Below are 23,317 nucleotides of genomic sequence, written 5' to 3' on the forward strand. Positions count from 1 at the left end.
TATATTTTATTACTGACTTTTACTTGTTTTTTTTTTGTTTTTTTTTTATGAAAATAAAACTTTGCATTGAAGAAAAGTAGATTTTTGTTTGTATATGTCAATTATAGTTCTTAGAAAGAAAATCGGAATCGGCAAAAATCGGTATCGGCCGATCTCACTAACAAAAAATCGGAAATCGGAATCGGCCAAGAAAATTGCAATCGGTGCATCTCTAGTTTTATGTGATCCTTGATTGTTGTCATAAAAATCAACCTATAGTACATGAAAGTGCTGACACCTGTATTCTATACAATTGACCCTTCGCTGGGAGTTTGATTGACAAGCAATCTAACCAATCAGAACGCCGAATCCGCCATTTTGTCCGACAAAGCAGTCAGGAGTTCGAAGATTAACCTCGGTGGACTTAAACTTGAAAAATGGTGTGTATTGACGTCTTTCCACGTTTGAAACAACATTCCTTCTCATGTTCATTCATGTTTATTTGATGCTATAAATTAACTAGTTAGAAGAGATGATCAGTTCACAAGCCGCTTGAGCTAAGGTGCTACAGCAATCTGTCACGACACATTAAAGAGCCATAAAACGTTTTTTATTGTTTGAATTTCTTTAATAACTACACAGTTTGAAAGCTGGGACTTTGTTTAATATCATAAGTTACCTGCTCTGTCTTGATTGTCGACGCGTTGTCAGTATCCTCTTTGCTCTGCGATGTATTTTTCACTGTGTGTGGCGTGACAGCGCCACGGCTTGTCGGACAAAGCAACAGTAAATAAGGGGGGGCGGGTCTTTGCGAAGGGTCAATTGTGGAAACTGCAGAATTGAAAAATTCTGTGTTGAAATAATATCTTTTAGCTTTCACTGTTCCCACTAAACAAAGCACTGTAACGCGAGGACCTTGTTTCTCAGCAGACTTCAAACATATGCGACATGAAAGCGCCTCAAACATCAACCTGTATACAACTACCATTCTGTGAGTTATTTGCTTTGGACTGTCCAGGGAATTGTTTGACAGTACGGCAGAGGCATGGAAAATGGATAACATGCTTGTTTTGGTACAACATGCATAGATAGACCACTGGTTTGAAGCAGTTCTAAGCGTGTAATGTGTCCACCGACCCCCTCGATGCTTGATTTCAGCATCATCTCATCGTTTCTCAAAATAAGTCTTGGCGAAAGCCACCGTTAGAATATTATCAGTGACATCGGTGTTCGATTTTTCTCAAAAAAACATGTAAAAGTTTGTATGAACAGAATCTCAATTGCAGAGACGACAACAGAAGAGAACGTCTGTGCCGTTGAGTTTTGTTCACAGGGACTGATGGGGGAGGGATGAGAAAATATTTTATTGCCCACAGGATTGCTCTGTGGTTTTTGTTGAAGTTTAAATATCTTCCACTCCCCATATTTTAGACCTCCTCTTGGCATGAGTGGAAACCAAACAGCATTGTATCTCTACCTCATCTGCCATGGGCTGAAAAAAAAGGAAAAAAAAAAGAAACTGTTGCTCAAGCCACATATTTCTCCCATGACTCTTTGCTCATCTCTTGGCAGTGATGATATGTTTCCTTACCAAAAAACACCCATAAATCAGATTAACAACCGAAAAGACCACCGGTGTGGAAGTTTGATGCTGGCACAGGGATTTTGCAGTGTTTGTTTGTGTTATGTATCTGTCATTCACCTACTCTTGTATCAGTAACAAAAGCACCCATTGTGTAATCTCTTCAAAACTGAGCAAAACACAGATGGATTAGCGCTGTTAACATCCGTGCCTCGTAAACGTTGGCTTTGGTCCGAGTTAAATTGGGATTTACACGGGGTGAGAGCTGCTGGAAAATAAGAAGGGGCTTGGATTATCTTTGACAGTGTGTCCCATTTCATCCTTTTTCCTTTTTTTCCAGCCTCTCTTTTTGTCATCATCACTGGTTGCAGATTGTTAATCTCCATGTGGCCTGGATAGGTCTTCATCCGTTGGATTACAGGACTGTCTTATTGCAGGCGCTGACCGGGGCGTATGGTCAGAAAGGGCAGCTGTTTGCAGGTGCATGTGATGAAGGCTTAAATTTGCTTCTGAATTTACCTAAGAGGGCAACCTTGTTTTTCACGATGACCAACAGGCACATGTTCTTGCCAAAAAAAAAAACCAAACTGCAGTGAAGAAGACATTTACTAAAGTACACCATCAGACAGTCACATGGGCTGGCATGGGCTTTCCCTCTGCTGGACCTTTGTATTTTAGGCGATCATTCTCTGGAGGCAATTACGCAATGTTTTTTTTTTTTTTCTTGAAATCCAGACATATTTGTGTATCTCTCGTTCTTCTCAGACTGTGCAGTGGGCACTAATGAACAAGTAAAAAAGACTGACGCGTCACCACACTCTGCTGGCATGAATCGTGACTTGTTCCACAACTCCTCCTGTGCCCTGCTCATCGCCACAGCAGTGCCTCCGAGACCCCCATTAGAGAGGGATGGTGCTTGGAACGACATGATATGTTGGAATTTTGAAAACGGCACAAAGGATTTAAAGCCGACTTGCAAGCAAAGGCAGAATTCCAGAAAATATTTGACTTTTGATGTTTGCACACAATTAAAACTAATGAACAACAGTAGAGAAGTGGAAAACGAATCGTTTACTGACAGTCGAAATGTAATGAAAGAAAATCAGCACATACATTTTCACAGCCGTTTGTGTATAGTTACCCCATTATTAGGACCCCAGCATGCACCCCTCCCTGTGGAGGACCAGTGAGAACGATCGACACGGTCATGGTTTGTTTTGTCTTGTTTTACCGGAGGCTTTGCCTCTGCTATTTTCAGCTGACCCTAATCAATCCCCAGATAACTGAATCCTGGGCTTTCAAGAACCCCATTAATTAGCCCTTTCGCTTCCTTCTGATTTGAATCCTTTAACGTCATGCTTTTGCAGTAAATAGAGTTTGAATTTTAAAACATGCACCTCATGGGTGCGACTTAAAGGGGAATATTTAATCATAGCTGTCTAAATGAGAGGATCATATTCTTTTAAGTGGTACCGGATGACTGCTAATGAGGATTCGCCGGGTCCCTGCAGAACCCTTTTTTCGTATTTGTTTTATTTGGTTTCTGTCTCATTGCACCCTAAGGTCAAAGGGTAAGAAAACCCCCTATTTTAGTATTGGGAAGTAACACACACACATTTACGTGGGCATTTACACTACCGTTTAAAAGTTTGGGGTCAGTAAGATATTTTTGTTGTTGTTGTTGTTGTTGAAATAAATTATTCAGCAAGGGTGCATTAAATTGATCAAAAGTTACAAAAAGATTTATATTTCTCTCTGTGTTTGTGTGTGGTTCAGGTATTCCCTGCGTTATAGGGACAAAATGTCCTCACAAAGATGGCAATATTCAAAATCCTTGTCCTTGTGCGGACATTTTTAAATGATGTGTTTTGAAAATGTGAAAATGCTGAAAGTTTTCTTTGATGGGTAAGTTTAGGGGTAGGTTTTAAGGATAGAATATTTAGTTTTTACAGTATAAAAATCATTGTCCCCAAAAAACATGAAAACCCAATGTGTGAGTGTGTGTGTATAATTATATTAAATTTATTTAATAAATTATTTAATGGATTTATATATATATATTATATTATATATAATTTCATAATATAATATATAATAAATATTTCATAATAATAAATACAAGTATTTGCTTAGAAAGTAACATCAATCTTGATTGATTTTTTTCTTTGCGGTGTGTGTCCATACTAGCGGTATAATCTCCGCCTCTAACTTTATTTGGGTCATCCATGTTTGCCACTTATCATTAACATCTGCATTTAAAATGTCCCTTAAGTGTAGCTTGTAGAAAGTTTCTAATAATTAATCACTAATATGCTTGTTTTGTATGTTTATTAATCTGCATTAATGCCCAGACCAGACGTCACAGGCCAGCAGCAGCAGCAAGTGCGTATTAGTGAACTTGTGTTTGTGCGGGTCTCCACTCTTCCAGTTTTAGTGCGAGAGGCACGTTGAGCCCCAACAATCCCTGCATAACATAACTGACATATTAATTAACCCTCCGCTATGCTGTCAGTAGGAAATAAGGCATCACGGCTCTCATGAAGGCTGTTTTAGTTACTAGACTGACAGGCCGGGTAATAGGCATCCCTGCAGTCGCCATGTCACCTCCCCGCAGGTCAACCAGTCTTAGTCCGGAGGAGGTAGCAATCACATCCACAATGTAGCGAATCAAAGAGGCTGCAAAATTAATGAGGGAATCAACGTCAAGCCATGGGGGAAAAGGCAACATAAAAGAACCGGAAATGAGAGGAAATAAGCCCTCACTAATACCTCATCTAAGGAGATTCCACCCAAGTGGGAGGTGTCTTTTGTCAAAGCGCTTCTGCCCCGGTAATTGTTTTTGACCTTCAAGATCGTCATTTTTGTGAAGAGAGCTCTTTCTCAGACAGTATACAGAACGGCAGTGCTGACGAGCTCAGAGATTTGTCAAAGCCTCCTTTGTGCAACGTGTATGAGCTCTGTAAGGCCGTTGTTCGGTAACGTACCTCTGCTTTATCAAGAGGATGAGCCACATGGATCATCATTTGACTGTCAGGGTTTTGAAAGGACTTCAGGCGCACAGTTTAGGCCAAAGAGAAGGATTTCAAACCAGTGCGTCGAGGGTGTTTGTATTCAGAGGGAACCTTCTTCATCAGATGTGCTGTCAGCATTGTTGGATAAATGCAGAATAAAACGGGGCTCGCACTTCCGAAATGCACTTAGAAAGTAATTCCATGAGAAAGATGACTTAGAAGTTTGCGGTCATTTGATAATGGAATTGTTAAAAGCAATTGATTTCTTTTTTTTTCTTTTTTTTTTGTGAAAGTGTGTCATTTCTGCTCTGACATTTTAGACACACTTTTTTATACACAAACATTCGACTCAATTATCAAAGATATACAGTGTTTTTTTATTAGTTTATTTGGATTTGTTTTATTTTATTACATACATGTACATACGATTAGGCAAAATACTCACTGATCTTCTCATAGTACAAAATAAAATTGAAATAGCATTTAATAAAACATATTCTTTGAAGTACTCCTCGTTTAATCTTCTTAGAACCTGTAAAGTGTGCCTTGGATTTAAAGGCACACTTTAGACTTCAGAGTGAACTATTTTTGAGGTAATGAAGCATTGCCAGTGATCGCTGTGAAGCTGCTCACCAGATCTCTTGGCTGAGCTCAGAACTTTAATGGAAGCACACCAGCAATCAGCGGCCTGGCTGGATCACAGTGACAGAACATGTGGCCTCAGCTTCAGATGTGTAATCAAGGTATACGAGCTGTGATTCGTAGAGAAACTTTGAGAACTCATACCACGCACCTCAAATGTAAATAATTGTATTAGCATTTCCATTTGTTTACACGTTTCTGCGAAATCAAAATTAAAAATGTCAAACACTGAAATTTCATCAGAGTTTGTTTAATCACAGATTTTACCTTTTCTCAGTATGTTTTTTATTATTTCCAGAATAACATCAGAACATATGGGTAAACAGAAAAGCTGAAGGTCATTTAAAAAAAAAGTAATGAAAAGCAGAAATGGACTTTTGGTCACACAATTTGCATGGATATTTTGTGCTTGCAAAAATGAAGATGCTAAATGTTAAAGATGCAAAAAAAAAAAAAAAAGGTTAATAAAACTCTCTCTCTCTCTCTCTCTCTCTCTCTCTCTCTCTCTCTCTCTCTCTCTCTCTCTCTCTCTCTCTATATATATATATATATATATATATATATATATATATTTGTATAGAATGCCTAGGAAATGTGTGAAATATAAACCATTTCATACTTTGCCTACAAAAATCAGTTGTTCTAAATATTCCCTAGACATTCTATACAATGCAGGATTTCACACATTGCTGGTAACATGTTTCAGTCATAACATATTTACAGTACACTCTAAAAAAAATGCTTGGTTAAAAATAACCCAAGTTGGGTTGAAAATGGACAAACCCAGCGATTGGGTTGTTTTAACCCAACCTGCTGGGTAGTTTTATTTAACCCATCTATTGTTTGAAAATGACTATATGGCTGACTTAAAATTAAATTTCATTTATTAATAAATGTTAATTTTCAAGATATTTTGGGTTCATTTTAAGTAAGCAATACTGTAATTTTTAAACAATAGTTGAGTTAAGTAAAACTACCCAGCAGGTTGGGCAAACATTTAACCCAACTGCTGGGTTAAAACAACCCAATCGCTGGGTTTGTCCATTTTCAACCCAACTTGGGTTGTTTTTAACCCAGCATTTTTTTAGAGTGTATGTTATATACTGTATATATTATTAGTAAATTATTATTAGTATTAAATAATTTAAATATGTATAGGTAATACCGGGACCACACACACACACAAAATACGTTATATGATTTAATGTTAATATGATGGGTACTGATTATTATTTTCTACACTTTATATTTGAATTCCTATTTTGTAATATTTTTGTTACTTTCCTGCTATTAATTGATTTGTATTTATGTTATTGTTTCCAACTGTGAAATAGCCAGTGTTTTGTTTCTGCTTTTCTCTTTCTGGCTAAAGGGAACATGACAAAAACCCACAGCTGTTCTTCGAGACCTTACTGAAACTCAAAGAGCGACAGCTGAGCTTTGAAGTTTCTGTGCTGGGAGAGACCTTCACTGACGTTCCAGGTACATCATGTGCTGGAGGGATTAGGGACGGGGATATAATTAAGCAATTATAGTGTGATATTGCTTTTATACACCAGTTCTTTTAGACAAAATTTTCCAGTTAGTAGCCATATATTTTTTCCTTCACCAAAACTGGATTTATTTATTTCCCATTCTCTCCCTACATTTTCATAGAATGATTTAGTTGTTTGACACCTCTGATGTCATGCAGAAATGTAATTACATGTTTAACTTTGAAACAAATTTGTTAAGTGCATCGCTTTAGGTTCAAAGATCGTCTGTTTATCGCACACAGGCAACATTTTCATTGGCAAAATACACTCCTCATTAGCGGACAATTATGTTTTAATATCTTTCGGACAGTCTTAAGTATTTATGGCGTCGTGTTCATTTCGTTTATGTGCCCGCACACTCTAGCGCTGCCAAAGCGAGACTTACAGGAAACACAATCTCTTATATTGAGATGCAAAGTTTTATCGTGGCATAAACAGCCGCGGGACCAAAAGAAATAAACAGATCGTAAAGGTTGCTCATGTTATGAAATTATGTTTACGATTGCTCGGAAGGCAATCACTTTGAAACGGTTTTAATCTATTTTGATTTTGCTAATAGAATCATGTTATTGATTATTTGTGCCCTTCTCCATTTTATGTCCAAATTTATGATGACCTTGCTCATTTTATCTCCTCGCAAAATATGACCAAAACTTTAAACATCCCTCTCTCCGCTAATTACTACACGTCGATATTGAGGCCTCTGTCCCTTTCTCCGTTCCTTCCCACTATAGACATCTTTTCAGAAGCCAAAGAACAGTTGGTTGACCACATCCAGCACTGGGGTTTCATGCCCAGTAAGGAAGATTACCTCAAAGCGCTGTGCCAAGCAGATGTCGTCGTTTCCACAGCCAAGCACGAGTTTTTCGGAGTAGCAATGTGAGTTTCATCTGCTGTCTGTCACAGAAATATGTTCTCCCCAAACATAAATTCACCACAGTGGTTTATTTATGTTGATTAGCGTAAGTGTTGTTTGCTGCTTTTATAAAATTTAGGAAAATGTATCAGTTTTAGTTTATTTAGTCATTCATATTAGTACAATACCACAGAATTCATAGTAACTCCCATTTGTTTAGCAGCCAAAGTTATGTGAAACAATGCAAAATCAAGGCTAATACAGAAAGACAGCTCCATCATGCCACATTTTAACACAAAATGTGAAGATTACCTTGAGCGTGTAATTCTTCAAACCCCAGACAGGCCCAGAAAAGTTCTTGGCTTAATTGAAAGGTTGCTTTCAATCCCAAAGGCCTGTCCTCTCCTTCTGGGGGTGTTTCAGAGTCAGGAGGGTACTGTGTGGGTTTTGGAGCGACCTTTGAAAGCACCAGCCTTGATGTGTTCAGTATCGCCCGGATCAATATCTTCAGTCACCTGTGCTTGACTTTTGAAGAGTTTGTTAGATAATGCCCAGGGCCAAGGTAGCACTCATCCGAACTGTGCTAGCAGGGGCTCGTTCTACACAGGGGACTTCAGTCATCCTTGTTCTGTATGTTAAACGTATACATCCTGTTTGATGACAGCACTGATACATTTTCTGGGCTGTGATATCGATTGGATGGAAACATCCTTTGCTTTGCGAGGTAACGGTTTAGACTCGCGTTCCCTCTGGGACTCTTACTACATACGGCTGAGGTTGTTCTCGATTTCATTAGATCAAAGTCCAGTGGAGAGGAGGAATAAGGAGACTCCTCGGCTTGTGTGTGTTTTACGTTTATGTCCTCAGGCGATGTGTGTGTGTTCAAACACTGATCAAACACCTGCTGTTGGCTTTTCTTAATAATGTTTAACTTCCAAAAAACATCTCTTTGAACTGAGCTGAATAAGGGTAATTAATGACTAGGTGTTTCTTTAACTATGAGCACACCATGGGAGAATTGTCTTTTTATTTATTTTTTTAAAGAATTTTCTTTTTTTTTTTTTTTCACCAGTTTCATTTTGCACCACATCTCAAAGCATGTATCTACTACCATTCTTTTGATAAAATTACATTTTTTTTTTTTGACTCATTTGTATTGTCAAGGTGAATGTCTAAAACTAATAGCTAGTATATTATGTATCCTAAGTACTTAATTTAACAAAATAACATCTTGATTTGAAATTAAGCACAATAAAATAATTAAAATAATAATAGTAATATTTATCTTTAATATTTATCACATCTTTATACTTCATCTCAAGCATACTCTTTACTGAGACTGTTGTATCTTTTGAAAACAAGTGAACTAAATTTAGAAAGAAATTATTTTTGGAAAAACTGGTATGCATCATTTTCACAAAACAAATACTGAGATTTATCATGATTTTATTCACTCGTTGTTTAGATTATCATAATCTTAAATGTAATAATTTCTATTTTAAGGAATATTTTAATATTTTAAAGGGGACCTTTTACGCCCCTATTTACAAGATTTTATAAATGTAAGTGTCCCCAGAATGTGTATGTGAAGTTTCAGCTCAAAATACCCCACAGATAATTTATTATACCATGTTGCAAATGCCCATTTTTGAGTGGAAGCAAAAACATTGTTTTCATGCATGTATCTTTAAATGCAAATGAGTTGCTGCTCCCCGCTCCCCATCTTTACAGTTCATGCCTATGAAACTTTGCCAAAAACTAACAAAACCTGTGTGACATTGCAGTCATCATGAAGGTTTATTATTTGCATGCATTTTAAAGCCATATCAGTTTAAACTTCTGATATATGGTTTTCTGAGTGCACACATCCGAAAAACACGCGCACAGAAAGCTGGCTGTCAGACGGTGCGTCCTGTGAGTATTAAACCGATTTCTCCTTCACGTCTTACTGCACTTAAAACTGTCAAATACACACAAGGTAATGTCAAAAACAGTCTGTGAACGTAAACTGCAGTGAAAGAAATCGCATGTTTATAGTATTAGTTCTGTTTATTAAAGTGACAGCAGCATAATATACAGTACCTGCTTTTGATATGAATCATTCAACAAAAGAAAAACAGAAAATCACTCACTGCTCTTGACTGAATAATTTTAGTAGATTTATTAAAGGTGCCCTAGAATTAAAATTTGAATTTATCTTGGCATAGTTAAATAAAAAAAATAAATTGTCTTTCTAAATGTTTTGTTAGCATGTTGCTAATGTACTGCTAAATGTGGTTAAAGTTACCATCGTTTCTTACTGTATTCACGGAGACAAGAGCCGTCGTTATTTTCATTATTAAACACTTGCAGTCTGTATAATTCATAAACACAACTTCATTCTTTATAAATCTCTCCAACAGTGTGTAATGTTAGCTTTAGCCACGGAGCACTATCAAACTCATTCAGAATCAAATGTAAACATCCAAATAAATACCATACTTACGCGATTAGACATGCTGTATGACGAACACTTTGTAAAGATCCATTTTGAGGGTTATATTAGCTGTGTGAACTTTGTTTATGCTGTTAAAGGCAAGCGCGAGCTCCGTGGGCGGGGAGCGTGAGTATTTAAAGGGGACGCAGCCTAAATCAGCTCATGGTTAATGATGCCCCAAAATAAATAATAAAAAAAAAATAATAATAATAAATAAAAAAAATCTATGGGGTATTTTGAGGTGAATCTTTACAGACACATTCGGGGGACACCTTAGACTTATATTACATCTTTTAAAAAGATGTTCTGCGGCACCTTTAAGAATGAATTTCTTACTTGAATGCTGCTGTTAAATGCTCTGGTGAGGAGATAAACATGGCGGACTGTGTACAGCTCACTCAGGGGAGGAGCTAAGCTAATAGGGCAAATTCTGTCATCAGTCGTGGCTGGGGCCTGTTCCAGTGTGACGTCACATTGGAGTACATTCCTGAACGGCTCATTTTGAGGCACTTTTTCAGATTTATGAGGAAAATATTGGAGTGGATGGATTTTTACCACAATATAAAACAATATAAAAGTGTGTTTTGCATAATAGGTCCCCTTTAAGGTTTAAAATATGGGAAAAGGTTAAAACAATGAAATCTGTACATAAGACATTGGAGAAGAATAATGTGACCATATAAAAAATCTGTTAGTTTTAATAAAAATCAACCCCGGGACATAAAAGTGCCAGGAATTGAAGAAACATCCACTTACTAAATCAATTTTGCCTCAAAGGACTGATGACATGAGAAAAAGGCCGAAAAAGGCCTCAGAACTTGAATCACCTGCTCAAATGCTTTCGCTGATCAGTCCTTGCATCTCATTGGTCAGTTCCGTGCCACGCAAGGGGACTTTTCTCCACCATGTTCTGTCCTCGTTATTGTGGAAATTAGCCTAATCTGATTAATTGTCAGCAGACGCCCATCCGTGCCCTCCAGAAAAACAGTAAGGCAGCCAAGCAGAATGATCGCCTAATTATATTTGAGATGAAAAGCCTGATAAGCATTTGCACGCTCACACATTAACTGCATTGACATGGAACTGACCTTAATCAGTTTCATACGACGGGCTGTCATAGACTCCAGCCGAGCAACTTTGATTTACTGTGTTCACTGTAAATTTGATCAGGGAAGGGGATGTTCACGTTGCAGAGAAGGTAATACTACCCTAAACCTTCACTGTCTGGTGTTTGCTCAAGGACGGTGACTGCTGTGCTGTTGTTTTTCTTTTCCTTTGTAGAGAAATTATAGCTAAGCAATGTTTTTTTTTCTTTCTTCTTCTTCTTTTTTCCCCCCTCCAACTGGCCTATAATGTGTTGGAATAAAAAGATGTGAATAAAAATGCATGTTTTATTGCTTTGGTGCGAATAGAAAATTCATTGGATAATGTTAGCATGCATCTCCTATATCTATATATCATCTTTATGTATATATATATATATCTCTATATATATATATATATATATATATAATATAATATTTATATATATATATAATATATATATATATATGAACTGCTCGATCCATGACTCCTGAAAGTGCGATGAAAAAAAAGAAAAATGTATGCTTTGTTTTCTTGTGTCATAGATCTGAAGGTTTGCGGTTAACAGTATATGAGTGACCATTAAATATGTAACGATACAAACGCAACTTTGTGACTCTGAGACGTTTCACAAATCCACAGGATTGTTTGAGAAGATTTGTCCCATTGCTCAATCAGAATCTTGAAATTTCTGCTGTGAATGGCAGAGGGCTAATCGGATATTAAAATATGCATGGTTTTAGCATGGGAAATGAGATGAGGATCTGATGGTGAAGGGAGAGATGGATAGACTCATTAAATATTAATACTCATTCTACAAAATATTTAAACAGCCGGTCATTTCCACTGCCAGCAATAGGGGTTCAAATGAGTTGAATCAGTTGGGAGCAAAGTTTGCCCTAGATTGAACTATTTGATGAACTAAAAGCATGAGATAGTGTCAAAACTATGCCATAGTTACGAGGTAGCTTTAGTTCATTAGGTATTTGAAGTATAGAAAAATTGAAACTGATGTAGTCCAGGGTGGCGCTTCATCTGTCAGGTGGTCAGTTGGGAAAATAATGAGATACCAGCTAGTTATGATGGCTTTCTTTAGAATTGGCAGCTGTTTTGGTTTGTTGTCAGCCCCATAGTGCTGAAATTTTATTGGTGCTGTTTCAGAAATTGCTAATTGGGAAATGGAGCCAAGTCATTTCAATAGATTTTGTCAATACAATTCTGATGCAGTATGGAATGGAACCTTATGACATAAATCTTCTCTTTCAGGTTAGAAGCGGTCCATTGTGGTTGTTATCCCCTGTGTCCGAAGGCTTTGGTCTATCCTGAAATATTCCCTGGTAAAATTCTTCTCTCATTTTCATGATATGCCAGTGATGAGAAAAATAGCTCAATTCCATATGCAAAAGAAGATTTATTGTCACAGGCAAAGCTGATATGTTCAACTTCTGTGTATAATGACTTATTCATCTTAAAGCACAATCGAAGAATTTGCCATAAACCATTCTGGCATTTTTATATAAATAAATAAATATAACCACAGTTCAATAATGTACAGCATCACACACAGCATGGTGTCAGCTGAATTTTTAATGCTGAAAGTGCCTGCGATCTCATCTGCATTTTGAGGTTTCTTACTTATCAAATATGTATTTTCCTCTCGTAGCAACATATCTGTATTCAACACCTGAACAGCTGTGCAAAAGACTACAAGACTTCTGCAAGCGTCCACAATTAGTCAGACAACATGTTATTCAGGTAAATAATGTTCATTTCACTGGAAATCAAATCAACAACAAAGGCTTCTACAGAGAATTCTAACATGTTTAGTGCTTTTTAGTCATAAAATACTGTGATTTGTACATGAATAAACATTCAAGGCTAATACATGTCAGTTAGTTTACCCAAAAATGAAAATTTTGTCATTTATCACTCACCCTCATGTCGTTCCACAGCGACCTTTATTCCTCTTCGGAACACAAATTCAGATATTTTTGATAAATCCGATGGCTCATTGAGGCCTCTATTGCCAACAAGACAATTAACACTTTCAATGGCCAGAAAGCTATTAAAGACTTATTTAAATCAGTTAATGTGACTACAGTGGTTCAACCTTAATATTATGAAGCAACAAGAATACTTTTTGCGCGCCAAAAAAACCCCCAAAATACAGACTTTATTCAACAATATCTAGTGATGAGCGATTTCAAAACACTGCTTCATGAAGCTATATGAATCTTTTGTTTTGAATCAGTGGGTCGGAGTGTGTACCAGACTGCCAAAGTCACGCCCCCCAGTGGTGAACCATTGAAATTTCGAAACACTTATGACATAACAAAGCTCTGTTTACTGAAATCACGTGACTTTGGCAGTTTGATAAGCGGTCCAAACCACTGATTTGAAACAAATGATTCACAAAGCTTCGAAGCTTCATGAAGCGGTGTTTTGAAATCGCCCATGACTAGATATTGTTGAATAAAGTTGTTGTTTTGTTTCTTTGGCGCACAAAAAGTATTCTCGTCGCTTCATAGTATCAAGGTTGACCCACTGTAGTCACATGAACTGCTTTAAATTAAATATGTCTTTAGTAGTTTTCTGGACATCTTGCTGGCAATGGAGACCTCACCGAGTCATTGGATTTTATCAAAAATATCATAATTTGTGTTCCGAAGATGAGCAAAGGTCTTACGGGTGTGGAATGACATGAGGGTGAGTAATTAATGACAGAATTTTAATTTTTGGGTGAACTAACCCTTTAACATGATCAGTAATCAATGGCTCATATTCACAACCTGCCTTTTTTTTGCTCTAAATCCCTTTAAGGTTTACTATAAATCAATTAAGTCAAGGTCTTTATTGTCATTGAAGTACAAGAAGATTAATAAAAGTCATCAATTGGTGGATCACAAGTCTGTTCTAAGGTCCTGTGGAAAGCAGGAGAAATATACATGCAATATAATCATACTATATAATCATGCACAGTTAGGAGAGAAAAAATAACATCTTATTTTACACAGGAAAACAAAATGCTCCGTTTCTTTTGTTGCTGAGGTCAAAGGTCATGCATCCACTGTATTTTGAGGTGAATTTGTCACTTGTAGAAGTTTTAATGCAAGATAAAAGAAAATATGAAAAAGGCTACACTAAACATTGTTGACACTGTTTACACTTGGTTTGTCATCCACAATTTGAGTTATTGAATGATTGACTTAATATACACATTTAATAATAATAATAAATATACAAATAATTTCTTACTCTTGTTACATAACACAGTCGTGGTACTGGCTCGGGTCTCACTTGATGTTGAATTTAAAATTATGAAATTATTAAAATCTACATCCTGAAGCGAAACCACTTGAGAACCACTCCTTAACTAATCATAAAACAATCGGATTCCAATTCTGTCTTAACACTTTCACAGTTCCCTGCTTTTTCCATCTCATTCCTGTTATTCTCTTCGTCTCTCTGTTTCCTAGGTGAATGTCAGCGCTTTCTCCTGGGACACTCTGGGGGACGGTTTCAGATCTCTGCTGAGAGCAGACAGCGACATGATGCTAACAGAGGAGCATAAATCATGACGTGACCACCAAGAAATACATTATGATTTAAAATCCAGCCTCATTGTTAAAGAGAGTTTATGACCCGAAAAAACCTCTCTACCTCTCTGCTATTACTCAAGAAAAACATGAATATGTGATTTTAATGTCCTTGTGTGCCGGAAAAAAAGCAACTTTATATTTGTGGTTAATGGAAAAAAGAACAAAGTAAAAATAAACAATCAAAAAACCTGAAACCGCTTTCGTGTCGCGCGAAGGCGGGCCCACCTCATATTTCGGTGCATATCCATTTTTATCCTTTGTGCCGGAGGACTCCAGCCTGGAATTCTGGAGTCTTTGGTTCCCACTCCGACAGAGTGGCAGCCAAGTTGCGGCTTGAAACGTTGTGGGCTCTTTCTCCACCTGAGGTTGCCAGGTTGTGACAAAGTCCCCTGAGGCTCAGTAAAGGTTGATGCAAGGCTTCCCCAGGACTGTGGTTGAATCTAAATATGGTTCTTTTATTTTCCTTGCATCGGAGATCTGGCTGTACGTTGCAGCCGGGAACCCGCTACATAATTAAGGGGGCATGGTAACTAGCTATTTATATGTGTTTGCAAAATGTAAAATCTGGGCAAACTAACAATGGCCTGTCAGATTTTCCATAAAGATATAAGTGTCTGCTTTCACATCACAGCAATGCCACAATCACACGGCCCTCTTCAGGTCTGCCAACATATGTGTTATTAAAAAAGGCCTGACTTTTATTGCAGGAGTTATTGAAGGATTCCTCCTTTATTATCAGACATTCTCTCAATAAAGCGGCGGACTTTCTGGCGTTATTATTTCAGATGCATCGATTTTTCAGGTGCGCCGGACGGAGGATTCGAATTAAAGGCTCAAATATAATCACATCGCCATCTTTTTGCGCACAGCTGAGATTAGTCTCATTACTCCTCATTAAGTAGGATGCTTCCTTTATAGCTCATAGAAAAAAAATAGTCTTAATATCCTCTCTCCATATGTAACGTATTACATATGATTTGCCTCTTTTTGTTCATCTTAAAGTGAACACTTCTGACTTGTGTTATTTATAAGGAGCAGATGAACGTGATTGACCTGTTTGCACCTTATCCTGCATTGTCAGATGCGTTTGCCATCTACCCCAGGCCGACCTGAGGTCAGGACCTAATGACGCCATAAAGCCTATAACCTGCTGTTTCGGCACAAAATGTCACCCCACATATAAAAAGTTAATAGCAACCTCTATAAAACTCAGTGCACATTAAACCATTTCATTGGCTTGTTGCTGTTTTCTCACTGATGGTGTTCTAGGGAAGCTAATTTAATGCCGGTCGAATCCGATGGCAAAACAAATGGTATTAAGACTTGTGCGGTCGTCTTATTTCCCCCACAGTTCATGTTTGGTGTCCCGTTGGAGCAGCACAGAGCTTGGAAAGCCGCCATTCATATTATATGACCATATTTGTAGATAAATTAATATCTGACAGGGGAATCACTAAAGTGAATTTGATCTGATACAGCATCAGGTATAAATACTCATCAGTTCAAGATCAGTTTTGAGGTTAGTTATGATATTCAGACCTTTGAACGTAATCAGATAATGGTATCTCAATTAGATTCTTGGAAGAATACTTTAAGCATTCTCTCTGTCGTTTCTGAAATCATTGCCGTAACAGGAACCGAGTTCAGAGCAGCAACTCGCTGCAAATGAAATGCACAGAATCATCACAGCCTCCTCTGAAACCAGCAAAAGGATTTAGGAAATGGAAAATGGAAATGGCACTTTAATGAGAACCCTCAAGTTCTGACTTGGGCAAAATTTAGTGGTCACAGTACAGTTTGAGCATGGCTGTCACCAAATTAGGAAGGATTTATTTCTTCATATGTATTAAAAGTATATTTATTTTAATATGTTTTTGTCATTTTTGCTTAATAAATGGAATATTATTCCAACCTTCTAGGTCAACAGGTCAACTCTCGAATTAACCCCACTGACTAGCACCTGTAATATCTATCACCTTATTTTTGTGAATTTCATTAGATCAAAGTTCTTATTCGTCAAATGACATTGTTACTATCTAATCATATAAAAATCATATGATCATTTTAAAATAATTTATTTTCTAAACAGGGGAAGGACCGTAAGTAAAGGTTTGTAAATGGGGATGGACTGTACATGAAGAGGCTTTTATTTTCTTTGCATGCTGCTCGATGCCAGTTTATTTATTTTAGTCTTTTTTTCACACCGGCTCATGTTGTGGCACGCTGTCCAATTATACCATTACCAAGGGGAAGTGTGTACTACTGTTTGTGGTTGTAAAGTACGGTTGTGTGATTATATCATTTGTTTGTTTCTCCTCGCAAGATGAGGAGGCGGCCCTGGCTGAAGTGACAGGTAGAATACTCATCATTTCACTTTGAGTTTTTATACCATGGCCCTGATCTATGGTCTTAAAGGAACACCGGAGGAATGGATAAGAGAGAGAGAGAAAGAGAGATGTAGTTGTCCTCATGTGACTCAGTCATATGCTATCAATATGCTGCCATGTTCTCTTGGAGCCCAGGCTCTTTTTAATGGGGCCTGGTGGTTAGAACATGGCAGGCATCTCACAGGGACACTGTATTGTTATGCTTTCATTTACTTTTGGGCCCTTTCTTGCATTTCTTTTTCTGTTTTTGCGGACTTACAAAGACGCTCGTTTCCATGATGCTCTGCCAAGAAGGATGGGAAAACAAAATGTGGGGGTGGGGTGTGTGGGAGTTTGTCGGGGTTCGGAAAAGCGCAGTGGTCTCCAGTTATTACATGAAATCATTAGACGTGGAACGTCTTGGCTTACATAGAGAAAACATGAAGGCCACGGTTTCATACAGCTTTGTGCGCCCCTCGCCCACCGACCGCATGGCGTCAATAGAGCCCTTCACACTGGTCACAATGGTTAGCAGACCTGATAATTTGATCAACTTGTTGCTATTTGTTCCCAAACATAATGACATAAGTCTATAAAAATGCCAGAAGTATCCAGACAAGTATTCAGCTTCACAAGTGTTTCCAACATTGATAAAAAATAAATGTTTCCTGAGCTACAAATCAGCATATTAGAATGATTTCTGAAGGATCATGTGACACTGAAAACTGGAGTAATGATGCCGAACATTCAGCTTTTCATTACAGGAATAAATTACATTTATACTATATTACAATAGAAAAGAGTTATTTTAAATTGCAATATTTTGCAATATTACTGTTTTATTGTATTTTTTATCAAATAAATGCAGCATTGATAAACATGAGACTTTCAAAAACATTAAAATCTTAGTGACATCAAACTTTATATATAGTTTGTGTTTGTGTGTGTGTGTGTGTGTGTGTGTGGGCAAAATGAGTTTGAATGCGCACAGGCTAATTTTGAGCTACAGGCAGAACAAGTAAAAAAATGTCAATTTTTGTCGAAATTCAGGTTTTCACAAAAAATTGTTTATTAAGCCCTCGTCTAGACTAGAGATCCCAATGTTCCAAATAGCAATTAAACATCTAAAAGTATCATTTTTGTACGTTTTCTGAGAGGAGTACCTGTCCTTTGTCCATGAAAAAATGCTGTTTTTCTCTGCCCGCTTCTGGATGACTGGCGCTTCTCCTCAGCACAAGTTTGGTATCATTGTAAAGCGCAGCATTCCAACTTTGGGAATATTCATAGCGAATTCTCGTTGGCATGAGTCTGAACCAATGAAATGTGATTATAAAAGTCATGCTGATGTAAACAAAACGATCTTACTCGCGCTGACTGACAGATCCGAAGCTTCGCGCACAAAGACGCCTGTGCGTTCACACCGCCGCCGGCGAGAGCGTCAACATTCGCCTTGGCTGCCCTGCCAACAACGCTGTACTGTTCGTTCAAACCGCCGCCGACGGGAGGGTCAAAGCAGAGCCAAAGTAAATGACAAATCGCGTCAACCAATCGGAAGCCTCTCAAGCGAGGACCTCTACATTCTAATTGGTTGCCGCCGAACCGCGTCATAGCTCATTACCATAAAGTTAACCTGATTTCAACCGTCCAAGACGCGCCGCTCTCGCCGGAGCTCGCCGCCGGCTCTCATTGAAAATGAATGACTAGCGTCACTTTGACGCTCTCGCCGCCGGAGACGTCACTTTCCCGCCGAAAACGCGCTCTCTCTCAGCTGAACTGAGTGGCAAAAGAGCCTGCTTCGTGATGATTTCGATGGTGGGGAAATACATAAAGCAAATCTGCCAGTGAATATTTTATATGACCACAATATAGGTAGGTTTAAATCCGCGTAATCACTTAAGTTATATCAATGTTATATCGTCATATTGTCCAGCCCTAAAACATATATAGTTTTATAGTATAGTTTTTGTCAGTATTGTTTATTTAAAAACACCAAATTATGCAGAATATAAGAGTAAATATTTAATTGATCAGTTGTCAACACAATATATAACAATACAATATATACGGTATGATTTTACCTCAAAATCCAACAGTTTGACGAAATGATAACTGCAAATCCATGTTTCTCTGCCTGGAGTCCAGCTGTTTCTGTGAATTGCAGTGATCCATTTGCTTATTTTCTGTTGCTTTCTGCATTTTTTTTTTTTTTTAATATATAACGTTACCTCAGGTTTTGTGTCAAAGCTATTTGTACAGTCAATCACAAAGCTCCCCAGACAGCAACATAGTGTTGCCCAGATTCGGCCCACATCTGGTACATGTGGATTAGATACGGAACAGATTTGGGCCGGATCTGGTTTGACACTATGTTGCTGTCTGGGTCTTTCCCGTTTTGGATCTGTTTTGTGTGTTTTTCGCGACATTCACGCTGAAAACCAATGCTGCCGCTCCGTCTTTTGCCTCTCAGTGGACGTGACCGCAGTCCTAACGGTCGACAGTGACGTCACGTACATACCCCCTCTCCGCTTGTTAAGTCGTGACGTAAGGAACGCCGTTTCCGGGTCCAAGCCTCGTTTCACTAGAGAATGCCATCGATGGCCGTTTATGAGCGCTATTTATTCATATTAAACATCAATCATTTAAAAAAGTTAAACATTTTAAATACTTCCAGTCTACGCAACAGTCTCCATGCTCACAGCATCACAGACATCAATATTTTAACGATTTATAAAAGATGAATTTTGGTATGGAGATAAAGGTTATGATTATAATTTTTTTGTAGTATTACACCACATCGTGTGTGTATAGACCATTTCAAGGAAGTAAACAAAAACAAACGCGCTGCAATGCTACTGCGCATGTCTGGTCCTTAAGCATTTCCGGTGGCGCCATTTTTAAATCACAAAGCTGTCAAAACAAAATGACTAGCGCATATTTTTTAAGTCTAGCTAAAACAGAACAGTTAAGATATTTACAAAAACTAAAAATAGATGATAACGTGGAATTACCGGACCCTTTAACTCAAACACTGAGGCGACAACTTTTCACTCAGAACGTTAAACGTTTACCTTAAGTAACTTATCCAGACGTGTATCATTATCTAGTTGAGACAGAGTGCGTCTACACGAAAGAAGCAGTAAAGGCATATCGTAGTCTGGATGCTTACAATTACTTCCTTAGCGGAAAAGTTGGAAACATTTGTTCCTACAATGTGGACGATTTTTGTCTTGTGTTTGGTGAAGTCAGGGCAAGTCAAACGTTGTCGAAAACATACTCTGCGTGGTTCGTTGCTTAGGTGACCGGGGAGGTTATTTGTGGGCATTGCACTTGCATGGCCGGGTTTGTACGTCTATGCAAACAAGACTTACTGAATTCTAGTAGTAAACTAATTGTTGTGTTCCATTATTACCTATTACATACGTAATTATTTCATACGTTTCGAAATGTTTGTGGTTAGGTTAGGTGAAGTGTGTAGCTATGTTGCTGCGATTCTCGTTGCTGTGGAACTGTGTGAGAGAGGGTTTTAATGCTCCATCTGAGCCCTGCATGTGGTCACGAATACACGAAGGTGCATGCAATTCAATGCTGGCTAATGTGTTTTTATTCTAATTTTTATTAAATTCTAATTCATCACATCCTTTGCGAAAATTAACCATGGTTTTACTACAACAGCAAAAAAAGTATAATCCCACTTTGTTTTAGATTGATCCAAAACCAGTGGCAGACATTGACTTTTCCAAGCCTGTCTGACAAGGCCAGACTTCGGTAATGTTGGTTTTATTTTCGCACATTCGGACTTCTGACTTTCCAATAAATGTGCAATAAATTAATGTTTGTGAATTTTAAGCAGCGACATGATATTGACAACCAACGATTGTCAACTTATAACATTTTTCACAGTCGATCAAAATAGGCAAGTATTGTTTTAATGGCATATTTACTTGTGAATGTCCAATGTAGTGTGATTAAGGCTATTGAATACGATGTCCGAATGTGCGAATATAAAACCAACTTTACCAAACTAAAGGCCAGTTCAGAGTAGGGAGCCCGTCACATCTACCGTAGTCACACCAGTCTCACCAAGCATGCTTTTTAGGTCCTTGAAGGTAAGGAAACATTTGCAGAAACCTGACAAATTACAATATGTGCAAAACACACGACACGAGTACCGTCTGCGTTAATTGTTGTTTATCATATGCGATCTGAAATTATCGAGTATTAAAAAACACACACACACACACTACGTGATGTAACGTTAGTCTAGTCTAGTAGGTTAGACTAGTGCGCTTTTATTGTATATTGTTGTATATATCTTTATTGAAAATTGTCTTTATAGAGTGCACGCTTTCACTGTGTGATATGGTCCATTTAAACATTTATAACGCACCCCACTATTCAATATAGTTTTTCGGAAGTCTAAACGCTTTAATTTCAGAAAGCAAGTTAGTTCCCGGTCTGAGAGAGCATTCAACCACCGAACAACACGGTCCTAATTTTAATCTTGACATTTATTATCTGTAAATTGTCGCAGTATCACCGAACTGAAGCGCCTCCCGCTAATGTTTAGAATGTGCGCGCTAACTAACCGGAAACTTCCGAGGACCAAAGACGTCACTTCCTTACTTCAACGAATAGCAGTTGAAATGGTCTATATTAGCACCATTTGTTGTTTTCTTATGGTATGAAATAGAGCGTTAGGAGCCGGAAGCGCTGCCGCGTGACGTCAGACTTAACAGCCGAATAGGGCCTGCCCTACACATATAGGCCGCCTACACAGAATTACAGTATTTCAAAAAAAATCTGTCTTGGCGAATATTCACTCAAACATGATCTGTTATGTCTTAAGTGAACATTTCGTTAACTGTTGGGGAAAAACGGTAACACTTTAGAATAATGGTCCTTCATTAAGTAACTATGCAGGAAGTAATGCAGGACTAATGAGTAGTACTACATTAACACTTCAGCTACTACTATTAACTAATATAGAAACAAGCTTAACTAATCAGTAAGTAATATCAAATTTAGAAGATAGTTCCTTATTAGCTAATCAATAATTATAATGAGATTACCATCATTAATAACTATTAACTAACGGACAAATTGTAAAGAACATTATCGTGTGTCTGAGACATAATCAGTCATCATTTTTACTCTGAATATAGTCACACTGGACAATGGTCCAGATCACAAGAACTAGTGATCAATTATTTTAAAGTGGAAAAGAGGTTTTTCACTTTAAAATAATGGTCCAGTTCACTAGTAGTTCTTGAAGAATCACTCTAATTAGTGATGCGTTTTATGACCATGTTGAGAGTAAAAAAAAAGGACAATCTTCAAGAACTACTAGTAATCTGGACCATTATTTTAAAGTGAAAAATATGTTTTTCACTTTAAAATAATGGTCCTGATCACTAGTAGTTCCTGCATAGTGACTAGGTAACACTTGAGTAATTGATGCATTTTATGACCACGTTGAGAGTAAAAAAGACAATTGCTCACATTTTAGACACTTTAATGTTGTGATTAGTAATTAATTAGTAATTCTTTATAAATTGTCATAGCTACCTATTAGTTCTTAATGTTGCCAATCTCATTCTCTAATTATTAATTAGCTAATAAGGAACTATCTTAGTCCTAAATTTGATATTACTTACTGATTAGTTAAGCTTGTTTCTGTTTTAGTTAATAGTAGTAGCTGAAGTGTTAATGTGCTACTCATTAGTCCTGCATTACTTCCTGCATAGTTACTTATTAATGATGGACCATTATTCTAAAGTGTTACCGGAAAAACATCTGATGTGTAAAGTGGTACAGTAGGTCTTAATATATAGGCCGTCTGTTTCATTAATGTTAATCAAACAATTGTGGAATCATGGGGAAAAAGTTGAATATATATATATATATATATATATATATATATATATATATATATATATATATATATATATATATATAAAATATTCCTATAGATATTTGGTTTTGACTTGGTTTGTGTCAAATTTTGGATTTTGAACAGGTGAAAACAGGTGATTTTGTTTTGGAACCTTCAGAAAACTTTAACTTGATTTTTCTCAAAATTGACTGTGCTGACTCTATCAACGTCAAACAGGTGTAGCTCAGTCATTTTCTGTTGGAAGCATAATCAACAAAATTTGCTCCATGCGACTCATTTTGCCAGCACAGGTCAC

General features: G+C 37.4%; 1 protein-coding gene across 6 annotated transcripts in view; it reads left to right on the forward strand.

Moving 5' to 3' along the window:
• gtdc1 (glycosyltransferase-like domain containing 1) overlaps positions 1–20,772 on the forward strand; it is a 48,741-nt gene extending 27,969 nt beyond the window's left edge. For all 6 annotated transcript variants that reach the window (XM_067409909.1, XM_067409910.1, XM_067409913.1 and 3 more), the window contains 5 exons: positions 6,587–6,696; positions 7,484–7,628; positions 12,431–12,501; positions 12,828–12,919; positions 14,641–20,772. In XM_067409909.1, coding sequence (XP_067266010.1) covers positions 6,587–6,696; positions 7,484–7,628; positions 12,431–12,501; positions 12,828–12,919; positions 14,641–14,742 — 520 coding nt within the window. In that variant the 3' untranslated portion in view covers positions 14,743–20,772. The remainder of the gene's footprint in view (positions 1–6,586; positions 6,697–7,483; positions 7,629–12,430; positions 12,502–12,827; positions 12,920–14,640) is intronic.
• The last annotated feature ends 2,545 nt before the right edge of the window (positions 20,773–23,317 follow it).

Source organism: Chanodichthys erythropterus, chromosome 14 (assembly GCF_024489055.1).
Source record: "Chanodichthys erythropterus isolate Z2021 chromosome 14, ASM2448905v1, whole genome shotgun sequence".
Lineage (NCBI taxonomy): Eukaryota > Metazoa > Chordata > Actinopteri > Cypriniformes > Xenocyprididae > Chanodichthys > Chanodichthys erythropterus.